This window comes from Rhinolophus sinicus, chromosome 6 (genome assembly GCF_057876585.1).
Source record: "Rhinolophus sinicus isolate RSI-liver-muscle chromosome 6, RSI-T2T, whole genome shotgun sequence".
In the NCBI taxonomy this organism is placed as follows: Eukaryota; Metazoa; Chordata; class Mammalia; order Chiroptera; family Rhinolophidae; genus Rhinolophus; species Rhinolophus sinicus.
The window spans coordinates 26,171,842-26,195,457 of NC_142506.1; the positions used below are offsets into that span (position 1 = coordinate 26,171,842).

Genomic DNA, 23,616 nt, shown 5'->3' on the forward strand with positions numbered 1-23,616 from the left:
GTCATCTTGTCTACTGAATCACATCTCAACACCTCTGGATAGCCCATTAGGTCTTCCATGACCTAATCCACATTGTCTATTCCCCACTCCCCCTCAATACACAAACCTTTGGAATGTAGAAATAGTGTGTGTGAAATCTAGTGTGTTTTACAAAATGCAAGCATGAAATCTGTGCATTTTTACTCATCAGAGTCAATATACCATGTCTTATACTGCTCTTCAAAATCCAAACCTTTCTCTGGTAAACTCCATTTAAAAGTTGGGTGCAATTGATCAACATTTGTGCCAATTCTTGGTTATAGGCTTTGTAAGCCTTTTAGATGCTCATGAAATTGTTCTTTTTCTGTGCTCTACAGTGGTAGTGGGGGCAAGAGAAAAGAAAGGTGGTGCTTATTACATTGTTATAATGAAGAACTTTTCTAGTTACTGGAGTCTCCAGTTCATTTTATATAGTAAGTTATATTAATTCGGCAAATATAAAAACAATAATCCCTTTACTGGTTTGTCATCATGTTACTATCGCTATTCAGTGCTGTTTTGAACCTCTTATCATCACACAAAAGACTGGTAGATGTGATTTGCCTTGTATTTTAAAGAAAAAAGTATGCCAACCTTCTCCAACAATCTGGAATTTTATTCCATCCATATACATGCATAGTAACAACATTTGTTGAGAAATTATTTCTATCAGAAGTAGAACGTTATCTCTGTGATCACCAGGTGCAGTATTGCTACTCTTATATTTAAATAGATCTTATATATGAATTAAATTCATACTTGCAGCATTGAGTTTAGGATTTTGATTTAGACTGTGCCTTTCAAAAGATAAAACTGATTAATACTACCTCATTACTTACAATACTGCTTCCAGTAATTTTGTTCATTCTTTATAAAGTATTGCATTTAACAGCAAAGGTTTAAAAATTGAGACAGAGCTGCATCAGCGAAAGAAAATACAAGAAGTACTATACAAGAAAAAAGTTGCCATCTTCATTTAACATACATGTTTAAGATTAAGAAAATGGACAGAAACATACGGCTACATACAGATGCAAAGCCTAGTGACTAAGAGACTGTATCTGCTAAAATATAAAGTGCAAACGGAGCCTGATTATCCAAGAATTGAAATCTTAAGGCGAACTTATAGCACGTACATTTAGAACATCTTTGCAAGTTATATTTTAGCATATACATATATCTGCAACAGCATATAAGAAGAAATCAAGATACACAAGTGCTTTTGAAGCTATTTCTAAAATGCTTTTCTGTATTGTTTGTGACTATTTTCTTTAAAAGCTACTATACAGTGCAAACCATATGTGCTACACAATAACTATACAATAACATTACAAATGACTTTAATATAAAGTTTTTAAATAAAAATAACATAACCACAGCTATGAATACTGCTGGTAAAATAAATTAATTTTTTTTTTTGAAAATGGCACCAATAATACACTTTACTAATGGACTGTAATGAAATTACACCTTAAGTCTTCAACTCAGCCATGATGAATTATCTCCTGATTGCCCAGATGTAATTCAAACAGCTTTTGTTTTTGTTTTTGTTGTTTTTTTTCTGGACTGGGTAGAACAACATACTAAACACTGGTACCAAAGGTGACTGATGTGTATTTATTTAGATATCTCATTTGACGTGTTCCGCTGCATGTGATGAGCAATAAAACTTCTTGTGAGTTATAAAGTTTGAGAGGTTGTTGAACTGGATATCACACAGCCGGCAATACTTCCCACTTGTTGGAGCCTGGGTGGAGCCATTCACACCTTTTGCTATACTAGACAACTGTTCCTCTGCGGAGGGAATTCCTGGTGAGACGTTCTCATTTGTGGTTAATGGGTTCTCAGAGATCCAAGAGGGAGATTTGTGGCCTTCTTCATGCTGAGGATTCTGGGAAATGTTCTCTTGCTGTGGGTTGGCGGCAGATCTCTCATCTTGCTTCAGTCCGCCATTAACTATTACCATGCCTCTGTTTTTGGGCAACAAAGGCAGGGAATCTTTCTTCGTTGCAGCACACCCATTTGAGGAAGCCTGGCCTTTAGGAGATTCATTTTCCGCATTTGTGCTTTGCTCTATGTCAGCGTTATGGATGACAAGAGAACCAGAAATATAATCACTTGTCTTTATTCCATAATAGGGAGAAAGCTGGTCGGCTCCTTTTGCCTTCTTTATTGCTCCAGGGTAAAGGCATTGGGGAAGAAATAAATGTTTGTTTTCTTCTTTTGTAGCAATGAGCTGAGCAGCTTCACTAAAGACTTTCAGGCCTTGCAGGGTGGCTAAGTGGGATGAAAATAAGTTTCCGTTGGGGGAAGGCTGCTTCAGATTTCCATTTTTCTCACATTTTATTATGCTTCTTTCATAGCTGATATCAGGGCTGTTTCGTTCGCTTTCTGGATTTGGAAACACTTTGCTGTCGAGTTGACCCAGGTCATTACGCTGATGGGCAGTGACTGGGCAGAAATTCTGCTTGTGGGCCAGGTAGTTTTCTACCTTATTGAAACTGATCTTGCACACAGTGCACTCGTGGTAGTCCAGCAGCCTTTTGGGAGAGGTGGTCGTCCGCTCAGACTGGGATAAACACTTTTTGCTGAGATCGATGGGGACGTCCAGCTCGAGGCAGGACACACTGGAATGAGTAGTGTCACATTTGGAAACCGGAACACATTTGTTGATCGTCAGAGAAGTTTCCAAGTGCTTGGAGACAATTCCTGGAAAGATATCACATCTTGGGTGGTAGCACTCTCCTAGCCCTTCAGTGGGTTCTTGAGTGGAGGTACAAGGATTGCTGAGGTTGGCTACATCAAGGAATCGCTGTTGGACCAGTGGAGGCCGTTGTTCCTGTTCAGGGAGGCACATCTCATACATCTTCCTTCTCTTGCGTGTGCGCATGGTTCTCTGCATGGCAGGCACTTTGTTGGAAGCAGACCTCTTGAGCGGAGGGTCGTGGCGTGTAGCACAGTAATACTGTTTGTGGACCATGTACGTTTCATGCCGGCTGAAGGTAATGTTGCAAGCTTCACAGGTAGTCTTATTTGGGTCACTTTCCCCATCCACTAAGGGGACACTGGGATTTTTCACATCAACAGGTTTTCCATTAATTTTGTCATCATTGCTACTGGAGGTGGAGAGCTTCTTAGCTTGAGTGGAAAAGTCCTTGTCGTGGCCCTTCCCATTTGGCCCAATTAAATCTAAAACGGTGGAAGAATTGATGCAGGACGTTTGAAGAAGTGGATTCTCAGGATCAGCAGAATGAGTGGCTGGGTTAAGAAGGTTTATGGAGGTTTGGCCAGTGTTGGGACTCACAGCCTCAGGCATCTTTTCTGAAACACCGGGGAATTCTGGGGATTTGGCCATCTGCTGCCATCGGCTGCTGCAATAATGTTTTTTGTGCACTAGATAGTTATCCAAATTATTGAATGTTATGTTGCACTCAAAACAAGTAGCCCCCTTGGGCATCAGAGGGCTGTAAATCACAGGAGGGTAGCTACTGCTTCCATGCCTCAGTCGCCGATGTACCAGCTCAGACATCTTGGCTAAGATCTCTGAAGCTTGAGGAACCATTGTGATATCTTGGGGAAAAGCAAACTGAGAGAGAAAAGGGCCCACAGGGAAAGAAGGCCCAATATTAGGCTGGACTGGAGAAGAGGCGAGTCTTGGACTAGAGGGCTCAGATTTTATTTTCGTGTAAGAAAAGCTTTGCTTATTAATTGTGGGCTGTATCTCTGGTCTCTGGTTAGTGAGAAAGATCTGAGTCTTTTTCTCACACTTGTCCAGCTCTGTGTCAGAGCTTGCATCTTTAGTCTGCATGGCCTTTTGGCTCTGGGGGAGTTCGCTTCTGGTCAACAAGTCTGTGGCTGGCTGTAAGCTGTCTTCAGTTCCAGTGGGAGAGTGTTCCATGTCACTTTCTCTGGGAAGTTTGCCTCCAGGGACGTGGAGCTCCTGGTGCTGTAATAACTCCCTCTGAGTCTGGAAGCCGAAGTGGCAGTGATTGCATCGGAAGGCAGCTTGAGTGAGATGGGAAAACAGGTGTTGGTGAAAGTTGATCACAGAATCAGCAGTGTAGCTACAGACGGTGCATTTTAGACTAGCACCAGGGGGGAGGAATTCTTCCATTTTCACTCCTGGAGAGACATACAAAATGAGAATACTGAGATCCTCACACATTGATTTCATCATGATATGAACCTTTACTAATGATCTAGCGTCTTCAACACAACAGGAATGAATTGAAATATTTCAGAATCTCATTTGTGGTATTAGCTTGTTTCTCGTGACATCTTCCACCACGTGTGATAACAGTAATAGCACTTTATAGTTTCCAAAGCACTTTGCCTGCGAATTATTGCATCACAGTGGGATAGGAATCACTGTCTCCATATTACAGGTGAGGAAACAGACTCAAGGTGGCTAAGGGAATTGATTATGATAATAAAGCTATTCAGTGGTAGTACCATAACTAAACCTCAGATTTTATCATTTCTAATCCAGTAACTTCTTACTACATTATGTTCTACATTAGGAAGAAGTAGGTGTTCATTAGAATTGAAATTGATAAGCTGTGTGTAAATCAAATAACTCTCAGTGTACTAGATTAGGTTTTTATTCAAAAGAGTCCAAGTAGAAACCATTTTGTAAAGTCATTAACAGCCTCCTAATATATCTTTGGCACAAATCTAGAATTCTATTCATTGGTTTTGCTGAACATGGTTTATCTCTATCCAGGGGCTGATGATACTCAATTGGTAGACACCAGTGCACCAATATAGTAATTTCTGACCAACATTCATGCTAATTGATCACGGGCTGTTTCTAGTCAGTTATTAAATATTTTTTAATATTACCAATGACTGGTGGTTAAACCTCACTGTGATACTGTGATATATAAGAAATAAATATAGATCAAATATATATAGACCAAATATACATAAGAAATATATTTTGGTCATCTAGATAACCAAAATATATTTCTTATATTTGTCCAAGGTTCCTAGCTCATAGATCCTAAAATTATTGGAATTTCCAGTGATACGAGTCATGAAGGTATCTTTTGTTATGTTAATGAAGTGATTTTTGGAAGCCCCCTATGTAATCTAAAGATGGAAGGGGGCTGGTTGCCAGGAGAACCAACCCTGTGATTAGAATGTTGAAACTTTCAGTCCTTCCCCCACCCTTAACCCCTTGGGAGGGAGAGAGGGGCTGGAGAATGAGTTCAATTGCCAATTGCCAATGACTTTATCCATCATGCCTATGTGACAAAGTCTCCATAAAAACCCAAAAGGACCCAAAAGGTTCCAAGAGCTTCAGGGTTGGTGAACATGTAGCGATGAGGGGAGAGTGGTGCCTTCTAAGAAGGCATGGAAGCTTCTCACCCTTCCCCCATACCTTGCCCTATGCATCGTTTCCATCTGGCTGTTCCAGCATTATATCCTATTAGAATAAGCTGTTAATCTAGTGAATAAATGGTTTTCCTGAGTTCTGTGAGCTGCTCTAACAAATTAACCAAACCCAAGGAGTGGGTCTTAGCAAACCTTTGATTTATAATCACCCATCGGTCAGAAGCACAGGAAACAATCTGGACTTGCGATTGGCATCTAAACTGGGGTGGGCAGTCTTGTGGAACTGAGCCCTTAACCGGTGGGATCTGATGAGATCTCAGGGCAGATAGTGTCAGAATTGAGTTGAATCGTAGGACACTCAGTTGGTTTCCTGATAATTTCTTGATGGTGGGGGTGTGGGATCCCCTTCCTCCAATGAACTGGAGTCGGGATTTGGACACTTTTACTCACTAAGGTCAACTCTCATTCCCATTTGTTGGTATGTGGTTAAATCAGGCTTGGTTCATCCTGTCTGTACTCTAGACTAAAATGAGAATTGCCTTTTATATTTATAAACTGAAAATATGGCAGAGAAAACCCAGTACTGTAGCGATAGATTTCTTATTCTTGTGGTTTTTTTTCTCCTTAACTAATCCACTACTTATTTTTCTATTCAGCTGAAAAGATCGTTCTCTCTTTATTTTTGTTGTATGCATGACTTTACTCACCATGTGAAACAACCAACTTGTTTCCGCTTTCCCTTCTTTATCACCTGTGTAAAGACAGCTCATTTGTAGGGAAAGGGAAGCGAATGAGTAGAAAGGAAGTTGCCTATTTTTATAGGTTCGAAGACAATAGTTTGCACTGTACTAGGACTTTGGAGGTTAAAGCTAGTTTTTTGAAACTCAACACCTATTTCAGTTTTTTATTTATTCAACCCAAGCAAAAACAGTGAAGGGAATCACCCAGGAATATCCTACAAGTTTTGTATTATAGGTGCCAATGAAACCTGTAATTCCCAAACCTTGGTTTGCCCTATCCAAGAATGTTCCTAGAAATATCTGAAGTTAATATATGGGAATTAGAATATTGTGTGTGATGGTACCAACAACAATTGGGCATACAATTGCAAAATAAATGGGAATAGTTGCCACCTTTCTGTTAAGAGTGGGCTTGGAAAAGACAAAACAAACAACTTAGATGTTTTTCAGACTAATTTTTCTTAAGAAATTAAAACATAGTACAAAAAGTGGTTTTATGTCATAAAAATAAAGTAAGCTGTTATTATACACACTCTGGAAGTTAAGAGCATTTTATAGACCATATTTAAAAGTTAATTTCTTTCAAGTGATTGTACTTGGCTCTATCAAAATAACAGCTTTGTTTCAATTCAGAAAATACTTATTTTTATGTATTTACTATTTATTCCCTGCCATGTGGCAAACAGTAGGGTCAGTTTGCAAAGATGCTTGACACTTAAATCAATGACTATTAATGACAATATACAAAGAGTATTGAGACTTTCTTTCTAAAATGATGTTTTACTTCAGTTGAAAAAAAAAAAAAAAAAATAGATCATTTGGCCTGCAATCTGAGCACAGTAGTTAGAAAAGAATTCAGACCCAAGTCCTTTGAGTAAAATATACTGATTGTAAATGACATAGATAACCAGCTGGTCTAGCAAGTTAGGTTTTGTTTTTATAGATAGATATAGTTAAATAGACATAGATGCATATATGTGTGTACTAATGTATGCAAGTAGAGAAAGAATAGAACCTCCTGGAGCAAAAGAAGAAACATGGGAGGCACTTACCACTGTGTGAATTCAGGTGCATTTCTAGAGCTCGAGCATTTGAGAAGCTCTTGGTGCATTGTGGGAAGGGGCACAGGCTGGAAATCTGAGCAGCACTGTCATCATTTTCTTCTGACACTGGAGCAGCTTCTCTTTGCCTCCCACTGCAATAGTACATCAAATGGGCTTGCAGATTCCGCTCACTCCGATACCAGATGCCGCAGGACTTGCAAGGGAATATATCTTCTGCAGCCAAAAACACAGGGACACATTAGCTGTTGTCCATTTTAGGGTAAAGCAGCATTTAGTTCAGTTTTTCTCAGAGGCTGTTCTCAGATTCTGAATTAGGCAATCAGACGATGAGTGATGAGTGCAGTCGTGGATGTTGTTCCACAGTACAGGACTAAGCTTTTAAAGTAATGTTACACTCAATGCAATTTACCTTCTCACAGACTCTTTAGAAAGTGGTATTATAGGAGAGGACAACATTCAATTAGCAATAATCATGCCTCGGATAAACCTCATTGGCTACGATACTGCCACTGTGCAAAGCTGAGAGGCCAACATTCAATGAAAACACATGAGATTAATTTTAAATTGTCGAAATGGAATTTATGGTTTAGAAATATATGCATTTATAAATAGCAATATGAATTGGTTTATAGTCATGGCTGAACTAAAGTTGTCACCAAACCTGACATCATTTTTTTCATTTAATATATTGTGTCTACTATGTGCCAGATGTTATGCGGGGTTGGGTATAAAAATAAAAGACCATACAGATGTTGTTAGGAGCTTAAGGTTTCTGGGGTTGATGAACAAATGGTCAGATAATTAAATTAGAATGTGATGACTATTATGATGGAGGTATCTGAGGGGTGCTTTAGGCATGGAAAACAGACACTAGACTGGTGGGAGATCTCCTTGGTGGAGAGAGGAAGATGTCAGAAAACGATTTAGAGGGAAGATGATGGCATGCCTTAGCTGAGTTGTAAAGAATAAAATTAAGCCAGTGAGGTAGAGAAGAGGGTTGGGCTTTCCTGACCAAGGGAACAGCTCAGGGAAAGTCATGGTAGCCTGAGAGAGGGTCTGGATGAAGGCTGGGAGGCTGGGAGGCTGTTTGATACTGTTCAGACAAGGGCCATGATGGGAACTGGGAGAGATGAGGTTATAGAAGTCAGGGATAAACTATCAAAGACCCTGTAGTCTCCCTTAATGAGTTTAGATTTTTATCTCAATGGTTATGGAGAATCACTGAGTCATTTTAAGCAAGAAACGGACAGAATCAGATATTATAGAATCATCAGTGCAGAGTTTTGAAGGCAGTGAATTTGAAAGGAAGACTAATGACTGGTAGGAGGTAACTGCCGTAATCTAAGTGAACTATGACGATTTGTGCGGTAGCTGAAGTCTTGTAGTATTTATTAAGTCATGCTGTGATGTGTATTTTCATGTATTCACTCATGGAAAATGTCTCTGTGTATATTTCACCCCCTTCCCCCCATCCATTTATAGGTGAGGAAAGTGAAGTTGACTGACTGGCGCATGATCACATAAGTCGGTAAACTGCTATCAGACCCTCGTGTGAACATGCTTTCGTAATACCTACATAGCGAGGAGGACAATGAGGAAGAAAAGTTACATTGAGAAAGTAGAATTGATGGGAAGTGATGACCACTACTTTGCAATTAGATGCTAAAACAAAACCTTTTTCTCCTTGGTGTCTAGGTTTGTTAGTACGTGTATTTCTGTGTAAGTGACAGTTTCATTCATTTCTACAGGGAATAGATGACAAAGAGGTGATGAACTTAGGCTGAGACTCATATAGGGTGACAAAACCTGACAATGTATTGTTCAATCCTGGCACTTTTGTGATGAAAGGGGGAATGAATCTGAGGGGTAATGTTGTAAATTGGGACTAATCCAGGCACACTGGGGCATATGGTCACATTCAATATGTAGGATTTGCAATTTCTGTAAGAAATACAGAGGAACATGGGAAAGGTGGCAACAGAGGTCTAACACTTGGCAGAAACAGCTGGACTTGTGATTTGTGAATTATCGATGTAGTTGGTGGTAGAACCCATGATAGTGACGAGGATAGCTCAGGGAGATGGTGTTAAGAGAGGTAAGGAGAAAACTAAGGACCAAATTCTAATGAATGAGATGTAAAGACAGCACTTACAACACAGAATTTCACAATAAAATTTAATTGCGAAATTACTACCATTTATTACTTAGTTTCTCACACCCAACTTAGTTACACTTACACTATTCAGAGGGCCACATTGTTCAGAATGAGAATGAAGGCTGTATGCATCCATGCTGATTTATTTGGAATTAATAGTCATCTTGCTACAGAAAGCAAACAGAGTATAATCTCAAATAGAATTAACATTCACACATTGGAGCTTCTCAATAATATAAAGTATGCCTAGTATCCCTGGTAACAGACCCCTTTTGCCTCAAATTTGAGTTGGGCTCATGTTATTTCACATTCCTTACTATACAAATCAAAGTAAAGATCCAGTAAAGAAAATAACTACATGTACATTAAGGAAATAAAAAAATATTAGCTTGGGTTGGGTGCACTGGATCTGCTGGTTGGATGCAGAGTAATTCCAGATATACCTGAGACTTCTTTTGCTCTAAAGGATGCTCTTACTGTAATACAAGAACATAATTATTGTTGAGTACGTATTTTAATATCAAGACATCATTGCTGCCTTTATATTTATCTTTTGTATCATTCAGAGTTTCAGAGATTTTCAAGGATGTTTTTGACTAAGTGCAATATTTCATTTATGTACTAGCTTTAGAATTTATTCTCCTCTTAAGATGTAACTGCTACTCATGTTTTCTCACAAAGCTAGATAAAAGCAGAGCTGAGTGTAGAACTCAGATCTTGGGACTCCTAGATCACTGATTTTCTGTCATGTAAAGTGCCACTTTGTGTGTTCAAGGAATACTAATTAAGTTCAATAGTTATTTTAACAAAATATAGTCACAAAAGTATATATATTTGCCAGGGCATATTTAAAAATTCTCCATATAAAGTATTCTAAGCTTCCATGTGTTTTTCTTCCTATTCTTATCTTTTTTGTGTCTATTAGCTGATGTCTTGATTTATCCAGATTAAATTTCCTCTTCATTAGTATATTTAATCAAAAAATGGATTTGTATTCTTTTTCTTTAAGTTTTTAACCCTAGAGCCCTTAAAGAATACTGAAATTATTCTACTATAGGAGCATCAAGAAAGCTGTTGGGCTTCTTATAGCTAAGTAGCCTTGAATGTTGTGTGTGATGTTTTTGTGTGTGATGTTCAGGAATCCAACCTGAAATGAATGCATTTAACTGAGAAGCAATCACACACACACACAGACACACACACACACACACACACACACACAGTTAGAAGATAAACTGAAATCACAACACTAGAGAAAAAAGTCTGTCCCCAGTTGTCTGTCAGTAGACACTTTTTTCCCTCTCCCATGAGTACCCATCACAACTACAAAGCTTTTGTACCGGGCTATTGCACTCAGCACTTACTATTGACAATAGCTGTAGGCAAAATAGAAGCCATGGCAGCTTGCTGAGGAAGCAGCTGAATTGAGTCCAGCAGGCGTGCAGGGTACATCCCTTCTGTAAGACTCATCTGACTGGCAGCTTGTAGCCTTGAGTCAAAATCCACCACGAAAGCAATTAGCTCTTCACCCTCAGAGATGGCCTTCGTAGTCGTGCACCAAAGCTGACCTCCTATTAAGAGGAAGAAGAGAAAGATAGCATTGACATAGAATGCTTGAGTCTGCTGTACATTAGATAGATGTCAATAGCACCTTCTCTTGTCTTTCACTTCCATTCCTCCTGGGGTGGAGTGTTTGATCAACACAACAGCTGTAGTCCTCTTCCCTCCAATGTGCAAAATTGTATCCCTAGCATTAAATGAACCGTTCAGTGGCCAAAAGAAGACTAAGAACCAAGTTAGACATAATTTGTAGAATTTTGTCAACTGTTTGCCTTCCAAGCTTGGCTTATTCATTAAGCATACTATATTACGGGGTATAATGCCTGCAAATAAGCAGGCATTATAAGGTAAGGATCTAACTGCAGACATTTATTTCAGGTGAGCCTTTGAAGTTACTTTCTGTTCCTTATGAAAGTAAGAAGTTATTTCCCTTTCTTCCTCTTTTCCACCCTCACAGTCTCTCTTCCCAAAATACTTTGATTGTATCAATATCAAATGCTTAAAACTACAAAACAAGTAAACAAAAGCACCTAAAATCTAGAAATTTAGAATAAAATTGGGTTAGTTTTATGCTCCTTATGTCTGCTGACATGTACATTGTTTTTTGACTGACTGATCTTTACTTATATAATGTGCCTTATAATGTGGCTTCTTTATCTCTATTTACCCTGATTGAACTTCCTGAAAAGAAGATACAACAAAGATCTTTTTCAAAAGGCTTATTTAAATAAAGATTTGTTTAAATGAAAAGAACTCTTTCTTCAAACACTAAGATATACTCTGGCTCTGGGCTTCAAATGATCACGTGTGGTGCATTAAAAAGAAAATTAACTATGCAAGTACATCTTCTAATGTATTGGAATGCGATAGCGAATGCTCATTTATTTAACATGTTTAGACAGGCAAAGCACTTATATTTTGTTATCTACACTCTCAGGCCTAGATACGTATCCTGTACAGTTATGGCTGAAATAATGTGGCATACTTGATATGTTATAAAGCTTTTTTCATTGTTTATATATTTCAGGGCTATATGTTGTACTCATTAAGCAAGCAAAAATTGTACCCATTCTGATAAGTAATATTGCTCTGTTTATCTGTCAGCATTACTGTCTTTTCAACTGCACTTCATTTTTCCACTCTCAAAGAGATCATAGTTTTTAAACAATTTGTGGTAAAAATCTGGTGGAAAAGATAACAACACCATAGGACATGGCACAGTTGCACAGAAGAATCGGGACATTGTTTTAGAGGTTCCTTGAACAATTAATTAAACCAGCTGATTAAGTTTTAAAGGAAAACAAACAAAACACCATCCATGACAATACACGTTTGAGAAAAAATAAAGCTAAGATTACAGACCTCGAGTGTGTGTGAAAGTTTCAAAGTAAAACACAAATATATAATACTAAGACTAGAAAACAATTTAACTTTTTGCTTTCGCTTTGACTCTCCGTATCTGAAAGCATACACATTTACCCAAGTTGTAAAACAGATTGACATTTATTTACAAACAAGGAAACTCAAAGGCATCACTGAGGAATCAGAGGAGCATTGAAAAGTGCTCAGTGGCGGTATTTCTGCTGGTGAGCTTCTTCTCTGAAGAAAGCTTCTGCCATCGGCTGCAATACCTTCTTTGATGTGCATACAGATTCAAACTACTAAGGGTATAGACAAGGTAATCATTTGCACCTTATCTTTCCTCTAGGACACAGTTTATTAAGTGAGTCTGTCATAGAGAGGTGGGGAGGGCAGAGCAAAGATTACCATTCAGGTTTGGTCTTTCTGAGTCACTGGATTTCAGTGATGAACCAAATGACTTACATTATTAGTAAGAATTTAAAATTATTAGTAAATTTGTATTATTGGTAAATCCAGCTATCATTGTTTTTTACAAAAAGAAAGTTTTGGACTCAGTTACCCAGGAGAAATCGAGATTTTAGAGAAGGTAACAAAAAGCTCCAAAAATAAATAAATAAATAAATAAATAAATAAATAAAATAATCTTCACAAATATTACCATGTTTCCCCGAAAATAAGACCTAGCCGGACCATCAGCTCTAATGTCTCTCTTGGAACAAAAATTAATATAAGACCTGGTATTATATTACATTACATTATATTATACCTGGTCTTATATTATATTAAAATACGACCAGGTCTTATTTAGTCTAAATTATAAAATTCAATCTGAACTTATAATATTAGTCTGAAAATGTGCTGTGTAGACTTGATGACACAGTCAGTCTTCTTAGGATTCAATTTTTCAAATCATTCATTCATCAGCTATTCCTTGAACTCTTTGCTGTGTGCCAGGCTGGGCCCTATGGCTTCCCACATAGCTGTACAATTAGAATGCACACATATAAACAGATAACTGACAATAGCACATGGAGGTGTCATCCCCTAATGCTAAAGAAAATGTGAGATGAGTGACTAACCGACATTTCTTGGGAGAGTCAGGCAAGCCATCCAAGGTGACTTTTTGATTGACTTATGAAGAATAGAGGTAAAATAGCAAAAGTATGTGTAGGGGGGACGTGAAGGTACACCATGACCAGCAGAGAAAGGAGCATGCATATAAGTGCAGGATTTTGGAAGAGCCTGACTGGTCCTGATAACGGTTCAGAAGCCAGCAAACCTGGAGCTTGGGGTCTGAGGGAGAAAATGGTGGGCTCTGAGCACTGGTGTGCTTGACCCAGCCTATTCTGGGTCAAGGGCAGAATGTTCAAGTGTCAGGAATTTTACGTTGGTTAATATCACACTGGTAACTTGAAACTGGCCATGGTGAGAGTGAAAGCATTTGCCACTGGAATCGGCAAACATTGCAAATCAGGGCTTCCTCCCACAAAAATAGCTTAGAGTAGGATGAGAAGCTTTGATGAAATACACAGTTGTGTCTGGCTCATGGTGGGGAGATAGTATATATTTATTTGAGTGAATAAATGAAAAAATTCTTGACATGGGCTCCCCCACCCCACCCCTTACACCCCCTGGAATAAAGATCTCAGTGTAGTAAGGAGAGTGAACTGAAGAAGAGCCATTTGGACGCTGTTGTACTAGTTCAGTTGTGAGAAGTGTAACTTGTAAAGGAGAAAAGGGCCAGGCTCAAGACATGGGGCTTAGAGTGGCCTGGGGTGATTTCGTGAGATGAGGAGAAAAGCAGCTGTTGAAAATGACACAAAAGTTGCTGGTTTGGGAAACCAGCTAATGGCACTGCCATTAATGAGGGAGTAAAGCTGGTATAGTTACAAGTGGAGTTAAGACAACAAGGAGATAATTGGTACTAATTAGGAGCACTTTGGGCCAGAAAAGCGAGGTGTTTGATGTACTTCATCTATTTTGATCCTGTCAATTATTCTGTGAAGTAGTTGATATATTCCTCATTTTAGAGTTCAGAAAATTGGAGCTTGGAGAAGTTAATTAACTTGCCCGAAGTCACACATGTGGTCTGTGGCAGAATCATGATTTAGACTTCTGTGTGTCCAGCTCCAAAGCCCAAGTATGCATGTGTATGTGTATTGCACATTTGTGTGTGTATGCATGGAATTACTGAATTGTAACATCTGAGGTATGTGAGAGGCTTTCAGGAGAACGTTATCTAGGAGGTACTTGGAACCTGAATGAGACATAACGCTGAAAAAACTATTTTGGAAACCATCAGTACATTCTAAATGACTCTGGTGCTCTTTGCATTATTGTCGTTAACACAGGAAGAGTACAGTGTAAAAAGAAAAGGACCAAAGATGGAAACTTGAGAAATCTCAACATGTAAAATGTGGGTACAGGAGATAGGATCATTTAGACATATACACAACACATATTTGAAAAAAATTAGAGGGAACCAGGAGAATGGCACCACAAAAATCACGGGTTGCCTCTTTGAAACTGTTTGGCTGAGTTTTTTAGATGGTGAATGTTCAGTGTTTAACTGATGGAGTTATTTACAGGGAGAGACATTCCCAAGTATTCTAGCATAATTTCAATTACTGATTAAAAAGAAATGTTCTAAGTGGGATTGCTAGCGAAGGATATAATCCCATCTGGAGGAAGTATGGACAATGGAACCAGATTGTCGAAGTGCAAATCTTGCCTCTGCCACTTACTATGTGACCTTGAAATTGTCACCTAAGCATTTTGCCTATCAGTTTCTTCAAATGGGGACGATGATAATAGTGCTGAACTCATGGTATTATTATGAGGATTAAATAAGATAATATATGTGAAAGCTTAAGAACAGCACCTGACATATATTAAGTGCTACATAATTGTTAACCACTGTTATCCTTTTGTTTTGGTCTGATTGGGGCTATTATTCTCATTTCTCAATGCCCTGCTAAATCCAAGAAAAGAAATCTTACCAGAAAGAAAAGACAAACCTCTGAATTCAATGAGCAAATGTATCTATGCTTCACTGGTGAGAGCTAAATCATTTCAGAAAAAACGATTAAGGCTACATCCATTTGTGAATTACATACTATATCTTGACTAGTTAGAATTAGAAATAGTTTATAGCAATCAACTTGGGGCTGAGTAAGGCAGGAGAACCAGTTTCCTACCCTACTGTTTTTAGAGGTAGGGTAAATATGGCCAACTCTAATTTGCTATTGAATGAAAGGCAGTAGTATTCATTTTGATTAAGAAACAATCTGAGGGCATGAAAATGCTAAATCATATTGATATTTAGCTATTTTGGCGTCTTCCTTGATTGACCTCATGTTCAAGAGACATAAATCACAAGGTATTATATTTGGCTTTAAAATGAGAGCACCAGTCATTATCAAACAAAACAAAACAAAAAACAAAACACAGAAAATAATAAGAATTGGCAAGAATGTAAAGAAATTGGAACCCTTGTACACTGCTGATGAGAGTGTAAAATGGTACAGTCATTGTGGAAAACAGAACGGAATTTCCTCAAAAAATTATAAATAGAATTACCTATGATCTAGAAGAATCGTAAGCAGGCTGTCAGATATTTGCACACGCATGTTCAGAGAAGAGCAGCATTATTAAAAATAGTTAAAACATGGAAGCAACCCAAGTGTCCACTGACAGAAGAATGGATAAGCAAAATGTGGTATATACACACAATGGAATATTATGCAGCCTTAAAAAGGAAGGACATTCTGACACATGCTACAACATAGATGGTCCTTGAGGACATTTTGCTAAGTGAAATAAGCCAGTCACAAAAAGGCAAATACTATATAATTCCTCTTATACGTAGGCTATTCAAAATCAAAGAGAGAGAAAGTAGGTTTTTGGTTGCCAGTGGCTAGGGGCAGGGAGAAATGGAGCGTTATTGCTTAATGGGTACAGAGTTTCAGTTTTACAGGATGAAAAGAATTCTGGAGATGGGTGGTGGGAATGTTTGCACAACAATGTTAATGTACTTAATGCCAGTGAACTGTATGCTTAGAATTGGTTAAGATAGTAAATTTTATGATATATATACATATATATGTATGTGTATATATATTATATATATACATATATTATATAAATATATGTATTATATATATATATATATATATGTATATATCCCCATAATAAAGAAATTAGAAAAAAAATGAAAGTACTATTTATTCACTAGGAAACATCCACTGTGAACCGAGAATATTTGTACAAGGTCTTTAGCCATAGCTAAAGATGGGAATATAACTTTATAAAGTGCTCTTCATAGGAGATCGTTCATAAACAAAACAAGAGTAAGGTCTCCTCCCTTCCAGTTAAGCTACTTTAACAAACTACTTCCTGAAAGATCAGTCCCTAGTGGAATGAAGTTGTTGCTGAGATGGAATTCACTTTATTTGCCCACATTAACCATTGTTGTTTGAATGAATTTTGGAAATTGATGTAGATCTGAAAATTGTGCATGATATAGCTCCTGGTTACTCTATTGATTTGGGGTTCTGTCTGTGTTTTCAATGCCAGTGCAGTGTTCCTGTCAACTCTCTATGGATGTGAAATTTAAGGACTCTAAACAATGTTTTCTGTAGCTTTCATATGCAGGAGTATGCTTAATGCCCTAGATTTACACCGAGAGGATTTTCAGTGTACTAATCTATACTAATGGTATATTGATACAAGCACAAGTAGAATTATGTAAATATGTTGGGTGCACACAGAGTAATGTCATATATGTTTAATTGATAAAACTCTTACAATACTCTTTGCATGGCCATTCCAGAGCAAATGATCTTGGTTTAAGGGACTACATGCTCATAATGAAGCATAGCTGGCACCCAAAATCACTGAATATGTATTTGTCCTTAGTGCAGAGATGAACTAGAAAGAGCACTTGACTGGTGGGTAAGAAACTTTAGTTCTTGTCCTAAATTGATTATTAGTTACTGTGTGACCTTGAAAAATTGCTTTACCTACACCATAGAAAATGACAGCTCTAGGCTGGATACCCTCTAGATTATTATCATCAAGTTGTGAGCAACTTTTAATGCTTCTATAACCAATGTGCTAATAATAGTAATTATCACACATTTATTAAGTGGTTACCATGGGCTGTGAGATCACGGGGCTGGAAGTGCACATAAATTTTCAAGGTCACAGAGCTACAGTGGAACTGAAAGAAGACAAGGAGAAATGGGAGATCGGATTTGAATGAGGCAGTTTGGCTCTCGATTCTGTATGAAAACCCAGGTGTCCCAAGTCACAGCACCATCTGATGTCCACTAACTGCACTGCACCTTATCTTGATTATGCAGTTGAGTAATTAGCAAGTTATCTTTCTGAATCAGAAATAAAATGGTTCACTTTCTGAAACAGTGTCAAGAAGATGACACAGTGATGAGATATAGGTTTTAAATGCATAGTTACAATCTGGAGAATAATGTCTATACTTGTGATGTGAAAGGAACTCCAGGTTATCTTCCAACACGACTACTAAATAATTATAATAGCTAACACACTTCCTATGTGCCAAGTACTGTTTTAAGTATTTCATACATATTAAACTCATTTGATAATGTCAAATATGAATGTAACATTTGCCCAATTCCCTATTTAAACTGCAAGTTCAGGGGGGATACTAAAAAGGCATAAAAATTCTACTTAACCATTGGGCACTGGTTGGCAATCCTGACTGCCCTTAGTGAACGCTGATTTCTGGGTCCCACCCCAGATTTAGCAAATCAAAATCTCTGGGAATGATGTTTGGGCTTCATTATTTTTCAGAAGCTCCCCAAAGAGCTTCCTGTGCCTGTAGAGTTAAGAACAACCTACATAAGGGTAAACTATCTGCAATTTGTATAAGGTAGAAAGAGTGAGACCCTATGAACAAAAAAAGTCTCTTGATAATCAAATATTTCAGAGATGTGTTCAGACAATTCAGCTGAGGGATGTCCACTTTGAAACTGAGAAAATGACATTTGAAAATAGCTTTGAATTTCCCCTTCCCCACCCTCCAATAGTTGAGCGATGAGAAGAAAGGCAGAAAGAACAAGGATGTAATGACTTAGCATCCATGATCTTTCAGGTAAAGAAGCAAGTTAGAACTTAATAAATGCGTGAATTATACTGAGTTTTACAATGTTTAATTCTTTATTATTTTGAAGGTATGTAACTTATTAGAAATGATCAATAATACTGCATCCCCCAAAACTGTAAAAGATCATATTGTGCAAACCAGAGCAAAAAAAATCACATTCCTAATGCATGGGCATGAAGTCTTTATCAAATGATATCGGGCACTGGAGCAGCTATCTGATACCTTCCTGGCTTTCACCAAATGTAAAGGTTATTTTAGGATTCTCTCTTTGTCTGCCTCTTATGCTGCAAACACAGTCACTCTCCCGTCTCTCCACCCACACACCACTCCCTTCACAAATAAAGGACAAATACATTCAAGGTTCCACTGAAAGTAATAACTAAGACCTTGACGTTCTTTAAAAACCACGTACTTGTTGTTCTAAGAAATGTTTATGATCAAAGTTCTTGTACAAACAGATATGGTTCCTAACAGGAAGCTTATAAATTTTTCTCATAATTGCTGTCAAAACTACAATGAAGTGCTCTCCAAGTTTCGAAAATAAAGAATAAAATCACAGTTCAAACTCGATTATGTTTTGGAAATTCACACTCCTCTGACTAGAAGCAGTGGCCTTAAATATCTCCCCATCCTGCCAAATTTTTCACTTGCACTTTTTATTATTTATGAAATCAGTGTCTGCACAATGTCATGCAGACCTCTGCTGATAAACTCTAATTAAGATTAAGACAAGCCTTTTGGAAAGGATCCCATCATTAGCAAACATGATAAACACAAAAATACTCCCTACTTGTCAACCAGGAGCAATTCAGTAACCTAACAGTATTATCTGTTGCTAGGTTACAGAGCTGACAAAGCTTCAATTATATTGTTCGACCATACCTATAGAGTTCTGTATAAGCAAAATGTATCCAGTATAAAAGCATTTAACTTCGTCCATGCTATCTGCAATTCACGGCTTCTTACAATGGTAAAAATCAGGTTAATAATTACACAGCACGCTGAAAAATCTTTTCCATGTGTTACGTCTATACATGTTCCTTTCTAATTTATCTGTGTGATTGATAGACGCTTGCTTTGTAAAAATAAGGAAATGCAAGCAATGTGAAGCTGTAAACCTCAAGCACAACTATGTCTGGACTCATCAAGATACAAACCTAAGCTTAGCATAAAAATACACAGCAAATTGAACCAATTAAATCACATTTAGATTTTGTATTACTCTGCCTCAGTACATAGAAGGATAAGGAACCTTAAGCAAATAGGTAGGGATACCAGTTTGAAACTTTATGTTAAGCTAAAAAAAGAAAAAAGAAAAAAATAAAAACCCACACACACTACTCACCTAATAATACAAAAGAAAATAGGTGGTTTACAATGATCATTTATTCTAAGGGCTTTTCTAGAAGCTGAAGTCAGTAACTTTTACTACATAGCATTAAGTCATTACGTCTTACTTCTCTTCATTAGACTGGGAACTCTAGGGGGAAAAAAATCAATAAAACAGCTTCCCAAATACAGACATTTGACAAGGAAAAAAAAAAAGAAAAAGAAAAAAAGCCACGTGCGTAAAAAGAGAAAGTCTATATGAATCAGATCTTCAAGACTATTTTATCACGAGTGATTTTTGTGTGGTTTTCATGGATACTTGGAGAATAGCAATTATGTATAAATGAGCCAGCATTTTTAATAATCCTGGCATAAAAATATATTATATACTAAATTGCTATGGCATTTTGATTTCTTAAGATGTACAGTGATATTTCTGTGTTATCTAAAAGTCTGTTTCATGCACACGTGTGACAGAAGATGATGATCAATTGATGATCAGAGTTCAGTTGATAAAAATTACATATTAGTCTATTGAGGAAATCATGATACCTCTTAGGCACACTCAAGTAAATTAAAGCCATTCTCTGGGGGGATAAATGGACTGTTTAACACACACGCACACACACACACACACGGATATTATATTTATGGAGGTGGAGGAAACGAGACTACTTACCTGTTTGGTCATTACCTTCTTTTATTTTTACTAAATAATTTGAAAATCCAATGATGCCCACTTGTGAAATTATTATTATTTTTCTATAACCTGGAAGCAATTGGTCAGAATAATTTCCTAAAGCTAAATAATTGCCCCATTTCAACATCGCGTGTGTTCCTGCTCTGATCTCAGGGTTTAGACATTAACACAGTACGTATATCTATATGTAGCCACATTGTTGAATACAAATTTTATAATGAATTCAAATCCAATACTGTTGAAATTCTTGACAGTGGAGAAGTGCAAGGAACAGAACTTATAAATTATGTGTGCCCCTTCTTTGAAAACCACTGTGGAGGTTTCTTTGTGCATTGGCAAATACAGTAGGAATATGAGGTATTGTGTGGATCCTCCTGCACAGTACCTGATAAAAGAATAAAGAGCTGTGACATATTCTTAAAACAATAGAGGAATTAAAGGGAAACAATGGGCCAGCTGCTTCATTAATACAATCAAAAGGGAGCCCAGCACAGAGGAGTCCAGATAATTAAGCACTACTCCTTTAGACCTCTTTTCTATAATAAAATTGCTTAAAAATGTATTAACTACTGCATAGTTGTTAGATAGATCTTTGCACTTGTTTATTTAGAGTTGATTAATGCCTTTTTTCCATCTGCAGCAACATGCCAACTCATAGTTTACAGTAGTTTTTGAATAAAATGGAGTGAGAATAATTGATAAAGATCTGTACAATACACAGCAATAAATCAAAAGCATTTTGCAAAAGGTCTTTCCTGTTTTTAAATAATCTTTAACATTTTTCATTTATACTTATAGGCAGTGCAGGGCATTTGGGGCATTCAACTTTCCTAGGCTGGCGCTCCTGACATCTTTTTATAGAACATCCTAGCAGTTCCTGGGAGAGGGAGAAAAAAATATCAGACTTGATCAGCAACTCTGGAGTGTGCCTTTGGTATTTGGGCCAAAGGAGAGGACAGGACTTTTTTTTTTTTTTTTTTAATTCTTTGCCTTCTCTAATCAAGAGAGATAGACACACAGCAGAACTACTTGCCAAATGCACTATTTATCCTTCATTAACTTGATTATAGAAAACAAACAAACAAAAACTTTTTATGCTCTTTATGTTAAAACACAATTTACAATTTAAGATATCAAGGCTTTCATTCTTAAACTCTTCTGTAGGCAGCCTTTGCTCTGATGTAAATAGAACATTTAATTGCTTAAGAACTGGAAAATTGGGAATGGAATGCTGTGTGCTGAATATTGAAGTGAGGATAAAAACTAAACTCTAGATTTCTCCCAAATGTTTTTAAGTAAGCTGATGTCAACCCAACATTAAAATCACAAACTTTACTGAACCATGTGGTTAGCTTAAATAAGGCTTAGCCCACTCTGATGGTTTTAGGATCTTAATTGAGAATCTGAAATAGAATTAGAAAAAAACAGGGGTCAGGGAGATAAATGAATAGAGATACGTAATCATATTTCTGAGATAAGAGAAGAAAAATTCTGCTTTTACACATATGCTACACATGATTTAAAATTTGGATCATATTATAAAATCAGCTGGATTCATATTTGCAAAGTGCATCCTATATTATGTCAATATTTTAGAGGATACGGGATATCTAATTCCAGCTATGAAACCTGGCTCTGACTTCAGGACTTAGTTCCTTATTAGTTCAATAATTAATTTTCCTTGACTACCTGGAAATAAAAACATATAAATTAACAGTAAGTACAAATAAAAGTAACCATTAGAGGAGCTACTATGCATGATTATTTATTTAAATATTTCTGTTTTGATTAAGACCACAAAACTTATTTTATTCGAGTGAAATGTAAAAGTAAATAAACATGAATTCTTTATGGGTTTATCAAGTGAATCCTTTCAAGAAGACATCTCAGGTTTATAAACTATGTCTTTATGGCAATGCAAAAAAGGAGTAAATGTTGGCAATGTTATAATGTAAAAATATTAAATGACAGCACCCTCTTTAGCTAGTATTTTGGAAATGAGCTTAACAATATCATTTATGAATTGTTATTCCAAACATTATATGCTTTATAATTTAGCATAACTTCAACAGATAATATTGGTCTGAGCAGAACTCAGAAACAAAGAAACATAAACACTCTCATTAATCTAAAGGAATTATCTGTGTCACAAATAGGAAATACTATCTTCCCATTCTGTAGACAAGAAAATCAAAGCCAGCCTGGTTAAACCCGTATGTTTCCTAAACTCTCCTCCTATCACAGGAGGCATTCCCCAGTTCAAACGTGTAATAGATCCCCATTAGATCTTTAGGCTCTTAGCATGTATTCTCTCCACAGAATTTATTTTTTCCTTTAAGAAAATGGCTCCTACTGAGATAATTTCCTTCCCCTTTTAAGAAGCACACGAAGCCCCTTTCAGAAAAGTAAACAGGGTCATGGTCAGTTCCAGATTTCTGCGGAAATGTAGGTGCAGAAAGTTTGGTCCCATGAATAAGAAGACGTTCAAAACTACCTGGAAAACCTTCTGAACTCATGTGTTGGAAGTTGTGAAACTGCAGTATCCTCTTTTGGGATTTCAATAGGAAAAGGTCTGCTGGTGGAGCCTTTTCAGTGTTCCTAGGGTTTGGGCTCTGATCTAAGAGGTGCTGTGTCCTGGCTTTGCAGGAGCTCGCAGTGATGTCATGAGGTAGCCCATCTGACTGGCTGGCTGCCTGGCCATCATGATTTTGAATGACTAGCCAAGAGGTGACATTACACCCCAAAGGCGATCTGTCAAAATTCCGCAGGCAGCTGATGAACTGATTACAAAGCTGCTTAAGACTGCTTGTAAACAAAAGCATTTATCAACTAATAATTTGCAATAAACTGATGTAACTCCCAGCTGAGCCCCTAACTGTAATTGTCTTTACCATCTGCCTATTAAAACACCATTCTTCACCAGCAATCAGGAGCAGAAGGGAGCAAATCTCCACCAAAATACACAACGGGAAAGCTTATGAATAATCTGAGTGCATTCGCACTTTCATTATGACTCGTGTGTTGGGTATGCTTCATTTTCATTCTTGCCTAGCCTGGGAATGCGCAGAAATTAGGTGGAGGAGAAAAGAAGGGTGGAGGGGAACGCAAATGAAACATTGTGCTCTGCAGAGGAATAAATTATACAAGTTCATCATAGGAGGCTGTTTTTAATTTCTCTTTTTCTTCCTTCCCCTGTTCTGTGCAAT

At 37.3% G+C, this 23,616-nt stretch overlaps 1 protein-coding gene and 1 non-coding gene across 6 annotated transcripts in view; both read right to left on the minus strand.

The window, feature by feature from the left end:
* Window positions 1-613: 613 nt before the first annotated feature.
* ZFPM2 (zinc finger protein, FOG family member 2) overlaps window positions 614-23,616 on the minus strand; it is a 449,678-nt gene continuing 426,675 nt past the window's right edge. For all 5 annotated transcript variants that reach the window (XM_019750658.3, XM_019750659.3, XM_088798993.1 and 2 more), the window contains 3 exons: window positions 10,679-10,885; window positions 7,148-7,372; window positions 614-4,140 (listed from right to left, as the gene is read on the minus strand). In XM_019750658.3, the coding sequence (XP_019606217.3) occupies window positions 1,649-4,140; window positions 7,148-7,372; window positions 10,679-10,885 (2,924 nt within the window). In that variant the 3' untranslated portion in view covers window positions 614-1,648. The remainder of the gene's footprint in view (window positions 4,141-7,147; window positions 7,373-10,678; window positions 10,886-23,616) is intronic.
* On the minus strand, window positions 7,542-7,680 carry LOC141567993 (U4 spliceosomal RNA). The gene has a single exon (XR_012491013.2). It is a non-coding gene; the product is annotated as a U4 spliceosomal RNA (small nuclear RNA).